This window comes from Aquarana catesbeiana, linkage group LG02 (genome assembly GCF_042186555.1).
Source record: "Aquarana catesbeiana isolate 2022-GZ linkage group LG02, ASM4218655v1, whole genome shotgun sequence".
Classification (NCBI taxonomy): Eukaryota; Metazoa; Chordata; class Amphibia; order Anura; family Ranidae; genus Aquarana; species Aquarana catesbeiana.
The window spans coordinates 562,061,162-562,084,141 of record NC_133325.1 but is presented as its reverse complement, the minus strand read 5'-3'; the positions used below and the strand labels follow the sequence as shown (position 1 = coordinate 562,084,141).

General features: G+C 42.5%; 1 protein-coding gene across 3 annotated transcripts in view; it reads left to right on the top strand.

Moving 5' to 3' along the window:
* ITPR3 (inositol 1,4,5-trisphosphate receptor type 3) overlaps positions 1-22,980 on the top strand; it is a 475,039-nt gene that overhangs the window by 52,293 nt on the left and 399,766 nt on the right. For all 3 annotated transcript variants that reach the window (XM_073616048.1, XM_073616047.1, XM_073616046.1), the window contains exons 2-6: positions 3,331-3,401; positions 8,067-8,188; positions 11,651-11,737; positions 14,071-14,229; positions 15,546-15,644. In XM_073616048.1, the coding sequence (XP_073472149.1) occupies positions 3,331-3,401; positions 8,067-8,188; positions 11,651-11,737; positions 14,071-14,229; positions 15,546-15,644 (538 nt within the window). The remainder of the gene's footprint in view (positions 1-3,330; positions 3,402-8,066; positions 8,189-11,650; positions 11,738-14,070; positions 14,230-15,545; positions 15,645-22,980) is intronic.

The window sequence follows — 22,980 nt, the reverse complement described above, 5'->3', positions numbered from 1 at the left end:
GGGGTGTACGAGGCCACTGGTGCTTGCCAGTTCACCAAAACGCTACCAAAAAAACTGTTAGCGATCGCAGGGATCAGGCCTGACTCTGGGAACGCTGCAGTTATGCGTTTAGTGTTTTGTAAGTGACAGTGATCGATCGATACTGCACTTGGGTGGGCTGGGCCGGGCGGAGGGGCAAAACGCAGGTGCTAGCAGGTATCTGGGCTGATCCCACTAACACTGCATTTTTGGGAACCCTAAACTGCTGGGGACGCTAGTATAGATCTGATCGGATCTGATATTGATCCGATCAGATACTATACCACTAAGGGAGGTGTATGCTGCGTGCGTGGGTGTTAGCGGTACTGGCACTAACCTGACGCTGCTTGGGGCTGGTGCTTGCCAGTTCACCAAAATGCTACCAAAAAATCTGTTAGCGATCGCAGGGATCAGGCCTGACTCTGCGAACGCTGCAGTTATGCATTTAGTGTTTTGTAAGTGGCAGTGATCGATCGATACTGCACTTGGGTGGGCTGGGCTGGGCCGGGCGGAGGGGCAAAACGCAGGTGCTAGCAGGTATCTGGGCTGATCCCGCTAACACTGCGTTTTTGGGAGGCCGGTAATCATCAGATGTTTTTTCACCTTAATGCATGGATTAAGGTGAAAAAACATGAACCTTTACAACTCCTTTAAGTATAATTTCAAAGATTATGCCTCCCAGTAGTCATGATTTTGAGGCATGGTCACAATTATGGCATCCTAAAGGATATGAAGATATGATTTAAAGCACTGTTTTATGCTCCCTCTATCTATGGTGGGTTATTTGTCTAATGCAGAGCTCTTTAAAAAGGATTGCTCTTCAAGGATAACCAGGCGATGAGCATTTCTGCCTGAATACTGTTCTTGCATTTTGAAGAAAATGATGCATTGGTCTTGTGACTGTTAGCAGAGGGGACCAACAGCTGAGGATTCTTCAGGAAAAGTGTTACTAAACCCACAACAGTAAAATCAGTCTGTATATGCAGCATAGCATGCTTTTTATACTCACCGTGGAACTTAAGGGGTTAATCCTCTGCATTGTGTAAAAAGGCTGTTTTTATCCTGTATGCACAGATCCTCCCTCTCCTGCACAGTCTATCTAGGGAAAGCCAGCTAACACAGGCAGAAAAGCCAACCTGCACATGCTCAGTTGTGTCTTTTATGCTGGAGAGAATAATTACTTGTTGATCAGAGCTAGCCAGGTCACATGATATTGGCATTACACATGTGGGTGTGTATACAGGATGCAGTGGAAATCTCCACCATCCTGAACTCTCAGCAATGGAGAAACTGTGCAGTTTATCACTGTTCAGTGTATACAGATCAGCCAAACAGGTATATAGTGGCAATATTTTAATGTAAAAACAAGATAAGCTGTGGGCAACTGTTAGGGGGGGGGGGGGGCACAGATGAACTATTTTCATATTACTGGGTTTAGTAACACTTTAAGGTCTCTTGCACACTGCGGCCTAAAAAAGCGTTTTTAGTCATACGGGTGTTTTCATTTTTTTTCTGATCTAAACGAAGTCCTATTGCTTTCAATATGGCAGGTAAACATGCACTGCATATAAATAAGTAAAAAAACAAAACTGAATTCTGAGTTGGCAGTATTTTATATGCGTGTGAAGAAATAGGCATGTAAAATGTTAATATGAAGAGGTTACATTTCCATTCTGAGAGAGAGAATTTATTTTACTTGTTTATGGGTCTACAAGTAAATTTGCAAAATTTGCTTTTATTTTGTACATATTTTGGCATAACAATTTTATAAAGTAAACCATGGGATACAAACAGGGATTAAAGCCTGCTGTGGTAATCTGGTGACCTGGGAACCACCTTTGCTTATCTGTTTGTACTACAGGAGAGGTATACCCAAACACACTCACTGCAGGTTCTTTGCTACCTCTCACACACAGAAAGCCTGCTGTATCAGGGTCAGTACAAAGGTAACAGGTGTTGCTACATTGTAGCAACCACTCAGATTCAAACCTTCCATGTGATTGAGAATGAGTGGTTAAGCACCAAGCCAGGGGTCCCCAAACTTTCAAAACAAAAGGCCAGTTTACTCCCCTTCATACTTTAGGGGGGCTGGACTGTGGCCAGTGGGAGTAGAAAAAACCCTGACATCAGCGGGAGAAAACAATGCCATAGCTTTGGTGGTTAGTGGGAGTAAAAAAAAATGGTGTCAGTGGGAGAATTACTTTCCCATCTCTGGTGTCAGTGGAAGGAATTGTACCCCATTTTAGTGTCAGTGGAAGGAATAGTACCTCATGTTTTAGGTTAGTGGGAGGAATAGTGCCCAGTTGTTGGTGTCAGTGTGGGAATTAGTTCCCCATCTGTGGTATCAGTGGAAGGAATAGTCCCCTTTTTTTGATGTGAGTGGGAGGAATAGTGTCCAATGGTTGGTGTCAGTGGGAGAATTCGTTTCCCATCTCTGGTGTCAGTGGAAAGAAATAGTATCCCATTTTTGGTGTCAGTGGAAGGAATAGTATCTCATTTTTAAAAGGGAAAGTGGGAGAAATAGTGGTCAGTGGTTGGTGTCAGTGTGAGAATTAGTTCCCCATCTCTAGTGTCAGTGGGAGGAATAGTACCCCATTTTTGATGTCAGTGGAAGGAATAGTACCCCATTTTTGATGTCAGTGGAAGGAATAGTATCCCATTTTTGATGTCAGTGGAAGGAATAGTATCCCATTTTTTATGTCAATGGGAGGAATAGTGTCCAATGGTTGATATCAGTGGAAGAAATAGTTCCCCATCTCTGGTGTCATTGGAAGGAATAGTACGCCATATTTGGTGTCAGTGGGAGAAATAGTGCCCAATGGTTGGTGTCAGTGGGAGAATTAGTGCCCAATCTCTGGTGTCAGTGGAAATAATAGTAACCCATTTTTGGTGTCAATGGGAGGAGAAGTGCCCCATATCAGTGGAAGGAATAGTGCCCCAAGGAAGATAAAGGCAAGCAAAAGGCCACATCCGGCCTACGGGCTGCAGTTTGGAGACCCCTGCAATAAGCAGATGAAGACAAGTCACCTACTGTACTACATGCTTCAAGAAATAGACCCACCCACCACACATGTGAGAACCTGTCTGGAATCTGGCTGCAGCAGATTACAAAGTATTTAGATTAGACAAAGGTAAATTGAACTGGCTTCCACGTGTTGTCTGGTATTATCTCTTTAGAATGATTTTACTATTTTTGGCAATAAAGTAATGAAGATAAGGGGTATGTTCAAGAAGATATGTTAGTAAAGGAAAATGCCTTAGAAAAGTAATAAAAAGCATTTGTATTTATTTTTTTTTTCTGCTCTTGTATAGATTGGTTGATGATAGATGTGTGGTGGAGCCAGCAGCTGGAGATCTAGACAACCCACCCAAAAAATTTAGAGGTGAGAAAACAAACATTCTAGAGTCTTTGCATAAGTGTATGGGAGTGTATTTCTGTCAACAACCAAATCATTTTTAGACTGCATTAATCCCACCCCAGAATTTGTAGCTGATGTCTGTTTAAAGGGACTCTGATGCTATTTTAAAAAAGTTAAAACAAATTTACCCGGGCCTCCCCCCCCTTTATGTGCTATTTAATGTATGACCAACCACCACCCATTCATTGTAGGACCGTTTAGCTGGATACTGTAGTTTATTGTTTCATTGGCTAACCCTGCTAACAGCTACTGAACATTATGTAGCTGCACTCTATTTTGTGTTCTTATGTGATTATTTAGCTCATGTACACTGGGCTTAAAATAGGCTTTTACAGGCAATTGGCTTTTTTTTTTTCAATCTGTAAAACCCCCTTTATGTAAGACTATGGGGGTTATTTACGAAAGGCAAGTGCACTTGAAAGTGCACTAAAAGTGCACTTGGAAGTAAAATCACTGACTGTAGATCCGAGGGGAATATGCAAGGAAAATAAAAAACTGCATTTTAGCTTGCACATGATTGGATGTTAAAATCAGCAGAGCTTCCACTCATTTCAGATCTACCCCTAAGATTTAGAGCGACTGCACTTCCAAGTGCACTTTCAGTGCAATTTCAACTGCACTTGCAGTGCAAAGTGCATTTACCTTTCGTAAATAACCCCCATGTGTCCATGCACAAGATGTTTACAGGCATATTAGAAGAGGAGCGTTTACAGCCTGAAAAAAAAAACAAAGACACGTTTAGAAGAGGAGTTGAATAGCAGAATGAATGCCTAAACACACCCAAATGCATGTAAACGCTTCTAAATGCGCCTAACGTTTGAACGTTAATGCATTCCAATGAAATAATATTCTGGCCGGTGGAATCCATTAACATTCGAATGCTTGACTTCTGAAAGTGCTTTTGTTTTTTTTGTTTTTTAAGCAACTTTTCTCCTGCCAGGAGTTTTGGCTTTCAGGAGGGGTTAAACAGACATCCCATGTGCATGAGGCCTGAAAAAACCTGAAAGACAGAGGCATAATGAGCTAGTATGCATCGCATACTAGCCATTATGAAATACTAAATAAAATAGAAAAAAACTGCTGCGCCAACTCAATATATATGAAGCTGCCAACACTACCAATTAGACTAATTGTATATGCAGATGAAGAAAAAGAAAAAGTGTAGTGCTATATTAAAATTATAAATATCAGTGTAAACCTTAGTGCCAACCACCTGTGTATACCTATACTCGATCCTGCCACTCAAGCAGGAAAAAACCACTAAGGTCTTATAATAACACCATATATGTAGAAATCTGATGGTAAAAAATAAACCACCCTACTACATAATAAACCTTGATATGCAGTGTAATCGCAGTGAAATAATCCCAAAAACCTCAGACAAAACACAAACGTGTGCAGTAAAACTTAAGGTGAGATAGAAAGCAAGTCTCTGGGATATTAAACAGTTCATCCAATCAGACGGATGTTTCTTGGCGAATCCATATGGGTCTCGCAGTGATATCTATTCGCATCCACAGTAAACTTTCATATATTCAACAAGGCCAGAAGTAATATGAAATGCCCTTACCAGAAGCGGTGGACTCACAGGCCGTTGGCGGTGAGTCATATAGGCTTTCACCGTTTTTACGGTCAGGTTACAGCTGTCCTTGATCCATAGTGGAAGATTCTGAATGACTCCACGACCTGCGATCTTTATCGATAGAATCGAGTTCACCCGAGAGAAGGGGCAAAGATCTTGAGCAGTACTGTGGGTTCCTCTTCCGGTGATCACTTAATCTCACTCATATGAAATCAAGAAAAAAGGGAAACAAAACGGCTCCACATAGCATAAAATCCGGGTGACCAGGGAGTTTTATTGTATCGATAAAAAATTCCAATAAAAATCAGGTTAAAACAAAGTTCATATGAACAAAATAGTAAATCTAGCGCAGTAATATCAGATGGCTGTGGTAGCGTCACACACCCGATGCGTTTCGTCTACCAAGACTTCAACTGGGGTAAAGCTAACCTGTCATCTGCTGCGCTATTTATCTACTACTGCTAGAAATTACATCGGGGACACCTGTGCGGCGTGACTTCCGGGTTTGCTGTGTCATGTGATACAACACTGCGACGAGCCGAGAAAATTAAGTTCAATGCTTCCGAGCATGCGTTGAATTGTTTCTGAGCGTGCGTAGGAATTTTGCATTGGTACAGGCGGTCGGAATTTCCATTCGGAACTATTTCTGACTGAAAAATAGGGAACCTGCTCTCAATCTTTTGCTGGTGGGAATTCCGCCAGCAAAAGTCTGATGGAGCATACACGTGGTCGAAATTTCCGACCAAAAGCTCACAATGGACTGCTGGCAGAATTTCCGCTCCTGTGCACGGGGCATTTGAAAAATATTTTGAATAAGTCAAGGTGAATATAACTTATATAGGTGGTGGGGGTCACACTATATCATGTACTATCCTTATTACATTTTATCTTGCCCTAGAGCCCTTTCACAACAGACGTAGTTGATTGCAGTTGGCTGCAGTTTGATGCATTTTGAATTGTACTCCATCTGCATAGACAGCCCAAAAGCAAGGTAATCCTATTCACATAGTCCACATGATTGCAGTGCAGTTCAGCGCAGTTAAGATAAGTAGAGCATGCTGCATTTTTCTGCACCACAAACGCAGATAACGCGCTACAAGCAAACTTCAGATGCACTGCACCATGCCTTGTTAAGCCAAGAAAGCCAAGCCCAAAAACGTATTAAAAAATACACTGCAAACACAACACAAAACACATACAAAGCACGTGTCAAGCATGCTTCAAACACACTTCAAATGCATGTAAACATGCAGTCAAATATGCGCAGTTATGTGCAGTTGCTGGTGTGAATGGGCCCATACACTAGATGATTTTTGAATGAATGGTTGTAAGAACATTTGTGCAAAATTTCTCATCAGTACATTCGATGACAGGACAGATGTCTTTAGAAAGTACTTTATCCTCCTAACGTCAGTGCCTCCCAGCCCTTCAAGAGGTTTATCATGCCGTGAGGCGGGGCTTAAGAGCACGTGACCACCATCATTGGCTGTCACGGCAGTCACGTGATCCAATCGGGAGCTTTCGGTTAGGTGCCGGAAACTGTGCTGTATGTGCCGTATGGACAGCAATTCACACAAATATGCGGCCCCTTGACACCAAGGACCAGGCACCAAGAGGCCACATATTTGCGTGTGGCCTGGCTCCAAGGGGTTAAATATTGCTTTTAACATTTCATTTTGGAGTTAGTGGATTTCCCAAATGAAAACCACATTCTTCATTTAAAATTTTTTGTTTGTGAAAAATTTTACATCCAGTTCCTTTAAATGTTCCCATTACTGTAGTAGAAAACGAATGTCGTTTTGACCCCACCAATGCTCAGAAAATGAAACGAACATTCTTAAAATGAAAATTTTCTAACGAAATTTTACTAGTGTATGGCAAACTTTAGCAAAAACAGAACATGAGTGTCGGTGTCTGTGTCTTTCCCTTATCATCATCAGGGTAATCTCTATATGCAGCTGCAAAACCCTTCCTGCTGCTTGTGTACTAAAGGCTTGAAGTTCCCCTCTTACCACAGGGAGCTATGCTACAGCTTACTCTTTATCAGCCTTTTGTCCTTTGTTTTAAAGTAGGGAAATGTAAAACTAAATTACTTGTCAAGAATACCATACTATTGGAGTTCCAAAAAGATAAAAGGAAATCGGGGTATAATTTGGCTTAGCATCATTTAAACGAGAAGATTAAAAACATTTTAAGTTTTAGATGTAATGTGGAAGGTGTTTTGTTTCTGGATTCTTTTCACTTCCTTTCCTGAGAACATAACAGATTATGAGAGGAAATTTTGAAAACAAGGAATGTTCTACTCTAAAGCTGGCCATATACAATTTTCTTCAATTTCCTTTAGATTTACCTTCAACTTCAATGTAGTGCAAGGGCCTGCCTGATTGCATACAAATTGAAAGTGTTTAGGTTTGACTTTATATTAAATGGTTTTGGTAAACTGTAGGAAAATTGTACAAGAAGTTTGTATAATGTATGGCCAGCATTAGGCAGGCCGTAGATGATGCAATTTTCCCAAGGGTTGCAGGTAATTAAATCGCTCGATTCCCCCAACAGTCAGTGTTCATGGGGAAATCCCTGAGCTATTGTGTTCTCCCTATGGGGGGGAATGGCACGGGAAGCCGTCCCTGCCAGGAGAACACAATGATTATTGCTAGTGGCTATTGTCTCAATAATCACATGCTAGAAATCCGACATGCTAGTCAATGGATTGACTTGGGTTAGCCTGCCCGTACATGGATTGAATCTCGACCAGTCCCTGTTAAACTAGCCAAGATTTGAACTACGTATCTATGGTCTCTTTTAGAGTTTTGTCATCGAAACAGATATCTCCATTGAAAGAATATTCCCCTCTCTTCCTGTTCCAGTGAAAACCATAAAATTTTGGATTTTTTAACACTTTTTTAACTGATGATAATGATCCAATATTTTGTTTATCAATGATTTAACCCTTTCCTACAGTCTTTTCTTTCATACTTCCTATCTCCCACTGCACATGGTTATTTCCGCAAACATCCACCTTACTCCCCTTCTCCGTGTCTTCCCAGACTGCTTGTTTAAGGTATGTCCCATGAACAGATACTCTGCTCAGAAACAATACTGGAAAGCTAAACAGGCCAAACAAGAAAAAGAAAAAATATCAGATGTTCTCCTCCTTCAGAAACTGCAGGTAATACTATATCTGTCTCTCTATCTTTCTGTCTGTCTGTCTGTCTGTCTAGCCTGGGAATTTTCCATATGATAAAAGCTTTTTTACACAGAGATGAAATGGATCCTCCTACTTATGTTGTACCTGTTTATCAGCAGTAATTTACCTTGTAGTGTAGAGCCTTCTACAACACTCAGATCAAAGGATATTTCTCAGCAGTAGAAAGTAGAGGGCAGGGATCTGACATCCCACACTGCAGAACTAGTGCACAGAGCCCCATGTAATCTGATAAACACACACCCCCTGTACACAGGCTCATGAAAACATACAGAGCTGAGGCTTTAAGTCATCTGCTGTGTGCTGGAGTGAGGGGGAGGGGTGTGTGTCTTCCTTAAGCTATCATCTATCAGTGATTCATGCAGAGGATAGAACAGAGAGGAACCACACTTGGTGCTTTGGATTTAGGCCAATACACACAATAGTGGGATGTACTTTGTTAATTTTTCATGTCTGAGGTTTACTACCACTTTAAATGATGCAAAAAGATAAAATTCATATAAATAGATGCTTTTAGAGGGCAGTTTGCAGAACAACCCTTTTGCCAAACTGTTACCATCTGATCATATATTTCACTCTAATGATATGTTTATTGTTGTTACTCTGTGTGCTGTACTTGGTTATTCTCTAAGTGGCTAAAGGAACACAGCATAAAAGAAAAATGTACTTTGTAAAAGGTCAACACAGAAGACACTGATGATATGCAAAGTATATTAATCCAGAGATTTGAATGAAATTTAATTTTATTAAAGTCAGATGAGTAAGAAGTGATTTAACTGCTGTGAAAACTGTTTGCATATTGCACCTCAATGTGTTATAAATAAAGGAAGCCATGCCAGCTTAGTCTAAGAGCCCCAATCTAATCAACCAAATACTGTGATCACAACAATATTCACTGTAACGCTGAATAGTTCCCAAAAATAATAATTATATTGTGAAAAATAATAATAAAAAATGTCCATCAATCCAAAATCGTGATTCCATAGTGTCCATACACCATTAAATTTTATTCTTCAATTCCATGCTCAGCATGCTTAATCTCCTCCAGTAAGGTTTATTATCCTCCACCATCCAAAATGCTCACTCACCAGACCAACAAGTTTAGAGCGTAGTTATTAAAGATTTTTTCCGCTCACTTCAATCCACCAGGGGTCCTGTAGCCAATGTAGTAATTATCTCCCTCACACAAGCATGCAGTTAGAAAAGGCCATCGATGCGCAACATATTTATTCAATTTAAAACTGTACATCCATGCAAGAATGCTAACCCACATTTAGAGGTTCCCTTAGACCGGCACTCAGTCTTTCTAGCAATCTCTGTCAAGTATCTGTCATGCCGCTCCGTGTATTACTGCCTGCGTTCATTCCAATCAGCAGATGCGACAATAACCAGGTACAGGAAATGACGTGCGCATCACTTAGCTATGCCTCAATGCATTTCACATAAATAATGCATCATCAGTAAGCTCCTGTTGCTGAGCTTCCTGATGACGCTGACGTGGCTTCTTTTATTTATGACATATTTAGCTGCAGCCAGCAATTTGAGAATTAAGAGGGCACTTGTTTGGATTCTAATTTTGCCCCGGTGATACATTATATACAAGGCATATTGCACCTTGCCTTATTAAAATAGTTTAGTAATGTTTTAACTCAACTTTTGCTAAGAGAAAGGCAAGAAAAAAAAAATCTAATAGTCCGTTACACACATTGCAAGGTTTTTTAAATTACTTCATTGTGTCCTGTCAACATATGGATTCCACTTACTTCCTTTGATCAAATTTCTCCTTTCTGAGTGGTACGTTTAGGCCTCGTTCACGGGGGTGTACTGTATTGACCCACACAGCTGTACATTCGGGGCCGTTTATGTATATTTAATTGGGAGCAGTATCTGTGTCCATGCAGTCGCTGCGTCCCAATTGACATCAATGTAATTGCCGGCACAGGGACTCCTGTGCACCCCCGTGCAGATATACATGGCCCCTCCGAGGGCGTACGCATTAGTACGCACTGTGTGAATGAGGCCTAAGGCAGCCCATACATTAAGCATTTTATTTTTGTTTAACCAGCGGGTTGAACAAAAAAAAAATATCCAATTGCTCCATTCACACATTCGCAATGGATGGGGGTGGGGGGGTGGGAATCCTTACCACTGTGGCATTGTATTCTGACAGCGGGGAGCCTTTCCTGCCGTAAGAATACAATTGTAAGTGTTGCCATCTATAGGCTGCGGCACTGATCGTACGGGGAAAAAAAATGACAGGCTGGTTGTATACAAGTTTATCGATTGATTGACTGGTGTATAATCAGCCTGCCCATACATGGATGGAAATTCACCCATCCCTTCTGAACCGGCCAAATTTCAATCCATGTATGGCTGGCTTTAATGATCTCATATGATAAGGATCTTCTACATCACAACTTGGTATAGTGATAATCTTGTCCTTTATTCACATAAAGTAGCAGGCATCACAGGCCGACATTTTGGGACATTTTTCAAGGGGTCCTGCAAAGTCCCAAAATCTCGGCCTGTGATGCCTGTTATTTTATGTGAATAAAGGACAAAATTATCACTATACCAAAGTGGGTTGGTGAAGATCCTTATTTTATGATGACTGTATGGTGGCACCATGCACTAATTCACTACACCACCCATACACACAGATCGAAATTCAGTTGATTCACAGGAACCAGATGAACTTCGAATTGTGTGTATCCCTGTTCAACAGAAGCCAGTCGTTAGACCGCCTTCTGTTGAATGGTCCTGCTAAAGACCAGCCAATGACTGTAGAGCTGATCAGTGTATTCTGCCAGTGGGGGGAGTCCCTACTGTCAGAATAAAATAGCACAGCGGGGAGATTCCTGCACATGGCTTGTGTGGATGCAGGAATCTGTGAGTTTTTGTTTGGTTTGATTGAATGAAAAAAAACTTACAGTGTGTACCAAGGATAAAAAGTGCAACATATACAGGTTGTTGTTAAAGCCAAATCATTTTGCCCCTTATCACACAAATAAAAAACACCCTGATATCACATCAAAACATAGCTCATCTGATTTATTTCTCAAAACGTAGTTCCCTATAAAACGCAGGACAATTACACTGTGCATTGTGATGCACTAAAGTGTACCAAAATGCACTGAGGTGCAATTAATAACAATTAGCAACTCACTGCAACATATATATAAAGTGCCTTGCCATGCGTTACATATCTTGCATTGTGGTGTGAGCAGGACACAGATCAAGAGGGTAGTTTTCATTATGCTAAATTGCTAAATTACTTGTGTTGTAATTTTATATATGTTATTTCAAAAGCATAGCTATCCTCATATATAGAAAGTGCTTTATTGGTACTTTATATGTAACTTTGTGTGAATATGTTGTTTATTGTGTGTCCAGCATTTTTGAGAAGTGTGTTTTCTGTATCTGTAGCATGCTGCTCAAATGGAGCAAAAACAAAATGACACAGAAAATAAGAAGGTGCATGGTGAAGTGGTTAAATATGGAAGTGTGATACAGGTAAGCTGTTCTCCGTACTTATTTCCTAAAGTTTTGCAAAACTATGACGTTTTAAGTAAGAAAAAAAAATACAAAATGATATCTAGGGCTCCTGAGAGGCATCAGTTTTCACAGATTCATTTATGCTAGGGTGATTGCTGCTTGGAACATGGATTCACCATGTTGACTCTTCAAATACTAGCAGCTACAGTTACTCTACTTATCCCATGTGCAGTTCAAAATAACAGAACACAAACCTGACAATTTTTCTGTAGCACAGTGTGATAGATGGCTAGGTACAATTCACTACCATAAATATCCCTGTCATTCTCCAGCATCCTACGGAAAATGTAATTTTTTATTTTGTAAAAATGAAGTATAGCATCTATCTATGTTTTCAGTTTGGACTATAAGGAAATTCTAGCACCTTGTGCCATGGTTGACCTTCCATTCTGAGAAACATGTATCCTGGAATGGAAGTTCAAACTGTTCCCTGGACTTTTCTTTGGAAACAACCAGAAAACATTTGTCATATTATTGAATTGCAAGGAAATGTTCACAAATGCCAGGAGCCTAGTCAATAAAATGGAGGAACTGGAGCTGCTATTACATGAGGAGGATGTGGACTTCATGGGAATAACAGAAACATGGTTTGATAGCTCACATGACTGGCTGGCAAACATCCAGGGGTATTCCTTGTATCGGAGAGACAGGGAGGGTAGTAGAGGCGGAGGGGTGTGTCTATATATCAGAAATGATTTACGGTTAGAAGAGCGGAATGACATCAGTAATGGGGCAAGAGTTGAGGTGGAGTCCGTATGGGTAGAACTTCAAAGGGTGGAAGTAACCGGGGAATTAATAGTGGGGGTAAGGCCCCAAACCTGAGGGAAGAGGTGGAGTTGGATCTCCTTTTACAGTTGGAAATGGCAGCAAGACAGAGAAATGTCATCATAATGGGGGACTTCAACTATCCCGACATTAACTGAGCGGAAGGGACAGTTTCCCGCCATTTCCTAAATGTTTTACAGGACAACTTCATGTCCCAATTGGTGGATTCCCTGAATAGAAGTAACGCATTGCTAGATCTATTAATTACAAATGATACAGATCTGATTGCAGATGTGGAAATATGGGACAACTTGGGAACTAGCGACCACAGAATTATTACTTTCCGCAGAAATCATAGGAAAGGGAGGCACGAGGGGAGTACAAGAACAATAAATTTCAAATAAGACAACTCTTCCAAAACTGCACTCAATGCTGCAGGATATTAAGTGGGACCAAATCCTTGAAACCCTTAAACATGGAGGAAAAATGGGAATGCTTTAGGAACATACTAAATAAAAGTATCACTGAGTGCATTACAAGGGGTAATAAATATAGAAAAATAAAGGTTAAACCAGGGTAAAACGTAAAATGTCATATTAAGGACAAAAAAATGGCCTTTAAAAGGTACAAAGCGGAGGGGTCAGTGTCAGCATTCCAACAATACAAGGAATGCAAAAAGAAGTGTGAGAACGCAATCAGGGCGGCTAAAAAAGACTATGAGAGACAAATAGCGGAGGAGAGCAAAAATAATCACAAAATGTTTTTTGTATATAATCACAGTAAAAAGGCAAGGTTGGAACACATAAAGGACGAAGAAGAGAAATTGGTTACAGATGACAAGGAGAAGGCAGCTGTAATAAATGCTTTCTTCTCCTCAGTCTTCACACAGGAAAAGGCAGGTTATACCGACCACTACAGTATTGTTAGTAACACGTCACAGAATCTATCCTTGTGGCTAACAGAGGCTGGAATCCGGAAAGGATTAGAGAAGCTTAACATAAATAAATCACCATGACCAGATGGCATATATATATATATATATATATATATATATATATACACATACATACACACACTGTAGATATACATACACATGTATAAAATAAGCTGAATTCATAGTCATCCATGCTGTTAAAACAAGTAAAACAAGCACAGATTTACAACGTCAAGCACAAGTAAACTAGGTGCTGCTGAACCCACACTGCAATCTGGTGGGTTGTACTAAAATAGGTGCAGGCCTGCATTTCCATTATGTTGATGTTCTTTGGTGGAAAATGCCTAATACATGAGTTGTTTTAAAACAATGCCCATTATTCTACACTAATATATCACAATGGAAAGTAGATATGTGAAGAGGCTGTAAATGTTATGCGTCCATCATGTAGGTCCATGTAGGATAATAATATTTTCGTTATGTCTATTCTTTTTATTTTGCTTTTGGTAGTATACCAAAGAGACATTGCATGACAACTGTATGAAATTTAAGAAATGACTAACAGACATACAACATCTGTGTTATGTTACAGCTGCTGCACATGAAGAGTAATAAATACCTCACTGTAAATAAGCGTCTTCCTGCACTTCTGGAAAAAAATGCCATGCGGGTGACACTTGATGCAACTGGAAACGAAGGCTCCTGGCTCTTTATTCAACCATTTTGGAAGTTGCGCAGTAATGGAGACAATGTAAGAGAAGCTCCTGAAAAAAACTGGGGATTTAGTTCAATATGGAGATTGGAGGGCAATGTTTGAGGTCAAATGACTGCAATTACTTTTTGTATTTACCTGTATATGATAAAATTTTGTCATGTCATGTTTTAGATATGCTTCTCCTGAGGAAGCGGTGTTTAACCGCGAAACCGGTTGAGACTTAAAGCTCTACATACGCCTTTCATCCAAACTTTGCAGAATCCACCTGTTTTTTTTTTGTGTGGTATTTCCCTTTTATGATGACATAGAGTGATGTTGTTTATAATCGCAATTGTGACTGTAACTGTATTTTTATTCTGTTTTGATTAAAATTTATATTTTAAGATCTTCTAACTCATCCTTATACCTACTATGGTACACCAATAATTCAGTACCGGAATAGTCCCACTTTTCTCCAATTGTTGGGGGGTCAGGACAGGAGTCGTCAGTAGCAGCAACTGCGACTGCGTCCTCACCCTCCCCTTCTTCCTCAATTATGACTTCTTGGGATGATGGTACTCTTATTCATTACTAATTATAGTGTAATCCAGGCCGTGATAATATTTTTCTAAGTTGCGCAGTAATAGAGACAATGTAAGAGAAGCTCCTGAAAAAAACTGGGGATTTAATTCAATATGGAGATTGGAGGGCAATGTCTGAGGTCAAAGTCCAGCTTTTTCCTAGTTTTGGATTTTGTGGCTAAGATTTGGCAGGTCTGTCAGGTTTTTATTGCAAGCAGATTTTCCCTCATTTCATGTTCAAATGCATGGAGATAATCTCCAAAAAGAAGTACAAATCCCACCTTAACTGTCACATGATCATGTTTCCCCTGTACTCTTGCTTGGGTGGAAATTGTTATATTTTATATTTGCTCTGAGATTCCATCCTGGTGACTATAGCCACCATAACAGAAAGTGAAAATGAACCTTTCCAGTTGGACACAGACAGCAATAACAAGCTAACAGTGGTTCTAACCCTTTCTTGCTCTATTTCAAACAAGATAAGTGTCATAACTTAAAGGAGAAAACTTGGAGGAAAGGGTAAAAAAAAGTCGGGAACAAGTGGAGATCTTTTGGACAATAGTGTGGATAAAAAATGACTATTAACTCATAATTAAACTTGTATATACGAGATTCCATTTTTTGTTGTATTACCCGAATATGTATGTATTGATGTATGAGCTAATATACTGTAAGTATGGAGTATTACTTATACCTTAGATAAAGAATTTCTATTTTAACACATGGGCTTTAAGATATTATATCCGTGAAATGTTTACTAAAGCTCTAAGTAATATTTGATTTCCTTTACAGGTGGTGGTTGGTGATAAGGTGAATCTTAACCCAGTCAATGCAGGACAACCCTTGCACGCTAGCAACTATGAGCTCTCTGACAACCCTGGCTGCAAAGAGGTGACCAAGTGATAAAAAGAATGAAGTAGATTTTATTTGCCTATGTTTCCTTTCTTTGTGAATCATTTCATAACTTAGCAGTCAGAGCCACTCCTGTTTAAGCACACATAAACTGAATGCAATGAAGTTATCAGGAAATAATGCAGTTCAAGCATATGCAGGTATGCTTGAGCCAAACAGTTTCATTATGCGTTGCCCAGTCTGTTTTATTTTGTCTTTTAAATGTTTAATCATATTGATTTTATTGTGACGATCAAATTATTGTCATCTGCATATGTAGTGATAAAACAAATAGATTATTATAATATATTTGTTCTAAATACTCTAAAACAACTTACACAATGAGCAAGGGATCAGTTTTTGCATGTGTAGCTCAGTAGTACAAGATTTTGTTGGTTGCTTAAAGTTACATGAAAGGCAACAATTTTTTTATAAAATAACAAACATGTCATACTTACCTGCTCTGTGTAATGGTTTTGTACAGAGCAGCCCAGATCCTCCTCTTCTCTGGTCCCCTGCCGGCGATCCTGGCCCCTCCCTCCTGCCAAATGCCCTTCATAAGATTTTGCAGTGCTGAGACAATAACTGGAGAAATGAAAATATTGCCAGTAGAAACCACCTTAATATTTTTGTAAAAAAAAATTGTGTAGTGATGAGCTAAGATTTGGGACAAAACCACTTTGGCCTATACCAGCATGAAGTTGTCACATGATAGCAGGCCAACTACCCAGTTTACTGCAGCCAGGGAATTCTTCACCCACAGCTGCATGCAACAAGGGGATGGGGATGCTGGTGACATTGTTGACCTAATATGGTCACATGGACATATTTGGTTAATGAGATTGTCCAAATATGGCCATATGGCCTGAACCTTAGCCAATCACAAAGTCTTTTTTTACTGATCTCCAGTATCCTTGAGTCAGCCCTTTTACAGAAATAAGCATACATAGGCAGATTGTTCTTACTGCTGACAAATGAAGATGACAACGTCTCACTTAAAGTGATTGTAATGCTTTGGTTTTTGTTTGTTTAAAAATAATACACGTCATACTTACCTGGGGGCCTCCTGCTGGAAACCCTGCCCCCCCCCCCTTAGGTTCCCCCAATAGGAAGCTGCTTCTTATGGGGGCAGTTAGCCCAGCTCAAGATCGAGTATGCCCATTTGCATCTATTCAGACAAATAGCCTGGCCCAGCCCCCCCCCCCCCTGTTTTCTGCCACTGGCTCCTGCAGCTATCAAAAAAAAAAAAATATATATATATATATATATATATATATATATATATATATATATATATTTATGGTTGGAGCCCTATGTCCGATATGGACATAGATAACACTTATAGTAAAGATGAGACTTACCATTGGAAATAGACCTAAAAGTGTGGACTTACCATATGAAATGGACCTGAAAGTGTGCCTTGGTCTAATGGCCGGTATGCCAAAATAAGGGGGCATACCCTGGTTTAAGAAATGATTTTCTGTAAAGAGAAATGAATGAAATGAATAGTTGAGAAATGTTGTGAAATGGGGATGGGAGGGTGGGTATCGCGCACAGGAAACCGACAAGCACCACAGGTGAGCGGGCTGCTTAAATACCCCCCGGGCTCCTCCCATAAATTCAGGCCACCATACTGGCCTTCCTACTTATGGTTGGAGCCCTATGTCCGATATGGACAAAGATAACACTTATAGTAAAGATGAGACTTACCATTGGAAATAGACCTAAAAGTGTGGACTTACCATATGAAATGGACCTGAAAGTGTGCCTTGGTCTAATGGCCGGTATGCCAAAATAAGGGGGCAAAAACATTCAGGTAGGGTTATAATATTTATTGGTTTTCAGTTATTTATTGAGCCAATTTGGAGAATGCCTGTGCCATCTCTATTTGCGGATTGGGGATATACCGGGCGAAGCAGGCTGATTTCCATCTGCCTAGTCTTTTGATGATGTGGTCTGGAACCCCGTGGCGGGATGCTGCGGAGGCTGCTCCGATGCGAAAGGAGTGTCCGGAATACTGACTAGGGTCAAGGTGAAGATTGCGGAGAAGTATCCTTATGTGTTTCACAAACTGAGAGGCGCTTAAGGGTTTAACTGGGAATGGTAGAAGGGGACTGGTGTCTGGTTGCTCAGGCAGGAGTGACCGGAGTCGGTTGAGTACCGCGACTGGACACCAGCTGTTGTTGGTTTTGTAGAGGTGAATGTTCACTCCTGAGCCCGTTTGCTGGGTTTTAGAGACCTCGAGGTGCAGGACGAAATGGTCTTGGTATGGAAGCAAGTGCCGTCTGCATAGTACTTGGTCTGTGGGTTTGTTAGAGGTGAATTCGCCAGGTCGCAAGAACCCATAGTAAGCTAAATATATGGCTGCTTGTAAGACCGTGCTGGGAAGCAGACCGAATGGCGAAGTAGCCAGAATAGTTGACATGTCCCTAAAGATAGGCCCCGTAATGGGTAAGCGCTTGGTGCTGATGACTGGTTGTTGTTTCTGAATGCCCCTTAGGATGGCTCGTATAGCGTGTGATGAGAACAGTGAAGATTTCGTGGGGTCTTCAAGCGTCAAGAAATGTTGGATGCCGGCTAGATATAGCCGAATGGTATTGTAGGATAAGGCCAGCTGCGTGTGACAGTGCGCAGTGAAGGCCAGTACCTGTTTGACATCTGTTGGTCCTTTACGGCAGGATGTGAGAAACTTATTGAACGCCTTCCAAGCTGTCTGGTAGGCTTTGAGTGTGTTGTGCGAGAGTGAATGATTAATGAGTTGCGTTGCTCCGTGTAAATGTTGAACTAGTCCAGGGTCAGTTGTGACCAGACAGGGATAGGGGCCGACATTGGTTCGGCTTCGGGAACCTGTTCAAAAAAGGAGGTATAATTAAAACGTGACAGTGCGTCAGCAGCTAAGTTGTATCTGCCGGGAATAAATGCACAGTGTATATTAAACTGATGTTGTAAAGACAGTTGTACCAATCTGCGCAGGAAGGACATGACTGCTAGGGACTTGGACCTGCCTCTGTTGATGATGTCTGCTGTGGCCTGGTTGTCGGTGGTGAAGACTACGGTTTGTCCTGTCCAGTGGTGGCCCCAGAGCTGTGCAGCTGCCACTATGGGATAAAGTTCAAAGAGGGCAGATGTTTGAGTAAAACCGGGTATCAACAGTATCTGTTGAGGCCAGGGTCCTGAAAACCAATGGTGGCCAAAAATTGCCGCGAAACCTGTGGAGGCTGCAGCGTCTGTCACTACCTGGGGTGACAGGGGCGAAACCATGGGTATAAATAGGGATATGCCATTCCAGGCGGACAAGAATTCCTCCCACATAGATAGGTCCGCTATAGCTGCGGAGTCTAGATTTAAGATCTGATCGGGGTCTTGAGTTTCTGACAGGAATCTAAGCAGGCGTGATACAAAGGTGCGGCCTTGTGGAATAATTCGCATGGCGAAATTAAGCATTCCCAGGAGAGACTGCAACTGCTTTTTGGTACAGCCCTTGGTGTGTGTGAATTCGTGAAGGACCGCCCTAATGCGTGTTAGTTTGTCGAGGGGGAGACTGGCTTGCATAACGCAGGTATCCAAGCTGACCCCGAGAAAGGTGATGATGTGTGCTGGGCCGTCGACTTTGTGCTCGGCGATGGGAACATTGAGGTTTCCAAATATCACTCTGAGTTTGTCGAGGTCTCCTGGTGGCTTGCTGGGAGGTTCTATTAGTAGGAAGTCATCCAGGTAATGGATGACTTCTTGGCATTGACCCTTGTGTAACAGTATCCAAACCAGGGACTGAGCGAACGTGTCGAAGAGCCACGGACTACTCTTCGAACCGAAGGTCAGTTTTGTGGCAAAATAATATGCCTCCTTCCACTTGATGCCATGCCAGCACCAAAGGGATGGGTGGATGGGCAGGAGCTTGAAGGCATCCGAGATGTCGGCTTTGGAGAGCCAGGCACCTGTACCTGCTTTGATGATTGCTTGTATTGCCATGTCGACGGAGGAATATTTTAGGGAAAACTCTTCGGAGGGGATCAGGGAATTGAGACTGGGGATGTGGGAAGAATGAGGCGCAGACAGGTCGTACACCAAACGCAATTTATTCGTGAACTTGCCCTTGACAAGCCCAATAGGGCTGACTCTCCATGTGCTGAAAGGGGGGCAAGTGAAAGGGCCTATAACATACTCTCAATCTACCTCTGCTTGTAAAAGCTGATCTATGGCTTGTTCGTCAATGGCTGCTGAACGAAGATTGGCACATTCGTGAGTACTGTGGGGTAGTGAAATGAGGCCGGTGTGAAAGCCTGCTGTGAAGCCTTGGATAAGGTAGGTGGCCAGGGAAGGGGTGGGATGTGAGGTGAGGTACAGTCCTAACCATAAGAGGTTGATCCGGCTTAGTCATGCCCTCTTGTGTTGTTTGACTTCACACAAATTCCTTGGGTGTGCTCTTTGGCATAAGGTGCAGATGTGGAGTAGGCGGCACTGGCTGAAGTTGCAGGACCCGTAGTTGTAGTTATTACAGATGGCTGCCCCTCCCACGGTTCGGACTGGACGTCCGAATTTGTCCACCTGAGGCGTTGGTTCAGGGGGCGACTGACCCTGAATTGTACCCGAGGTAGAGGGAAACTCGAAGGGCCGTCTGATCGCCGCATTGGCGCACCAGGTGGCAGTGTGGGTGGAGGACTGACAAATCGCACACAGAGGTGAGCGTAAGCCGGCAAAGTGGCGGCAGAAGAGCTCTGTGTCCATGAGACTCCAATTTGTCGTAGTCTGGAACTGTGTGAGTCTGGCGGCGGCCTTAGCGGAAAAGGAACGGTGGTAATCATAAAACGCAAATCCTCCATACTTGTAGCCCAAGTCTACCACCGTATGGAGATACAAGTCCAGCTCTTCCCGTCTGCTGGGGGTGGCTGAGCATAAGACGTCTCTGAGCATGTCAAAGGCCAGGGTAAATTCTGGGACCGATAACTTGCGATTCAATCTGGGGTCTTTGGCTTTAAGGACCACCGATATGTCACCCCAGGAGTAGGCCTTATTTTCTGCCAGATCGTGCACGGAAATAAGGAGAGAGGCCAGGTTGATGTCCCTGCCGTCCAAAATGTCCTTCCTGATACTGGTTGGGACCAAATGGGAGGGGTAGACAATGGGGCTCCAGCCTGAGGTACCTGCAGGAAGGGGTGTCAAGGTTTGAGTTGCGATTGGGTCAGGGACAGCCGTGGCCGGTCGAGCCTCCAGGAGTGCCACCCTGGTTTGGACGTCTGTAACCGAGGTAGACAAGGATGACACCATCGTGTGTAATTGTGAGATAGCTGATGATATTGACTGGAGGGATGCCTGTTGGGTACTGGGTCCTGCTGCTGGTGGGGGGAAGAGGAGTTTGAAGAGCTCGCCTTTCCTCGCTGTGGCGGGGAAGGGGACCCCTCTGCGTCTGAGCTCTGCCGTCAGTTTGGGGATAGTCCATCCCCTGAGGGACTGCACGCTGCCGCTCTCTGAGACCGGGGAAGGTGACAGGGGGGCCGTGAAGTCTTCGCTGCCGGCCTGAGACATAGTTGATCTGGTGAGAATCTCCTGTCTTGAGCTCTTATTTTCCAGTTGACTGTAACCTATTGGGGTGACATGAATTTCAAGTTTTTCTTTGATCCCCTGAGTCATACTTACCCGACTTATTCTCCCATTTTTTTTTTTTTTTTTACCTGGGGGGATATCGTCCAACCTGGTGCAAGGTGGACCTACTGAACTTTGACTGACCTAGAGGAAAATGAAAGGTGATAATTCGTGAAGGGATTGCTAACTAACTTGAAGCGACAATTTGCATGGTGCATGCAATCTTTGTGACAATGAAATGATTTGAAATGTTTGCCTTGATTATGAAATGAGTGAACTCCATGACAGAGGCCCGGCCCGGTCGTGTCGTGACTGATCCGACCGTGAACCGGGCTCTGGAGCATGTACTGAAATGAGGCAACTGAAAAACATTGGTGCACACCGGGACGAATCGGTGCCTGATTGATGCATCTGGATTCGAATCGGAGCGCAGTATGAAATGAAATGAGAGAAATGTTTACCTTGACCGAGGCTCGAATTGGTTGTGCCGTATTTTGCGACTGGCAACGAACCGAGCTCTGGTATAGGTATGGATACGGCCGAAACAAGTGAGGCATTCCGTGACGAATCGGTGCATCTCAGATGCGACTGGTTTCGAAACGGTGATGCGCTGTGGGAGTGAAATGGTCGTAATGGCATGACAGAGATGCGGATCAGTCGCCCGATATCTGCGACTAGCTATGATCCGGACTCTGGAGCATGTTTCAGAAATGAGGCCGAGCCCTGGGGCACGCCGTAACGAATCGGTGCATGGAGGATGCGACTGGATTCGAAGCGGAGCGCGGTAAGTGCAGGTGTAACATATCGTTTGCCATGACGGAGGCGCGAATCGGTCGTGCTGTTGTAGCGACTGACTACGACTCGGACTCCGGAGCATGTACTGAAATGTGGCCAATCCTGGGGCACGCCGAGATGAATCGGTGCATTCCCATGCGACTGAATTCATGTCGGAACGTGATACGTGGTAATGAAATGATAACCATGACAGAGGTACGAATGACTGATAATAACGTGACTCTGGAGCATGTACTGAAATGAGGCCGTGACTACTGGGGCACACCGGAGCGAATCGGTGCATCTTTTAGGTGCGACTGGATTCGAATCGGAGCGCGGTAGGTGACTGAAATGAGAAATGATTGAAATGATTTGAAATGTTAGAAATGAGTTTAGAAATGTTTCAGGAATGAGAAATGATTGGTATCGAACTGACGTGGTTCGAAAAGATTTATGCATTTACGAATCGCTATGGCTGTCTGCTGACACATGTTTAACAATTAAGACCTGTCTGAAATGAAGCGACGCTTGCGTCGCTATGGTTTCCTCAGATAACGCGAAATGGTAACATGACGACAGTGCGAGTAATACACATGCGGTTACGTTCGTGAAATTTGCAAGTGATTCGTAATTGTGATACCACGGTTTAGTGACATGACATAACGTACGAAAAAACAAAAATCCGAGGGGACCCTACCTGCGACAGCCCAGCCAGACGCGTGGTGCGAACGAATCGATAAACGCGGACTTCAAAGACTCTCGGGCACGGAGATCACGAAATGCGGGAGCCAAGTATTTGCGAACGCTGAAATCGGAATAGTCGGCCTAGTGACGTATATCGCGCACAGGAAACCGACAAGCACCACAGGTGAGCGGGCTGCTTAAATACCCCCCGGGCTCCTCCCATAAATTCAGGCCACCATACTGGCCTTCCTACATATAGTGTATATATATATATATATATATATATATATATATATAT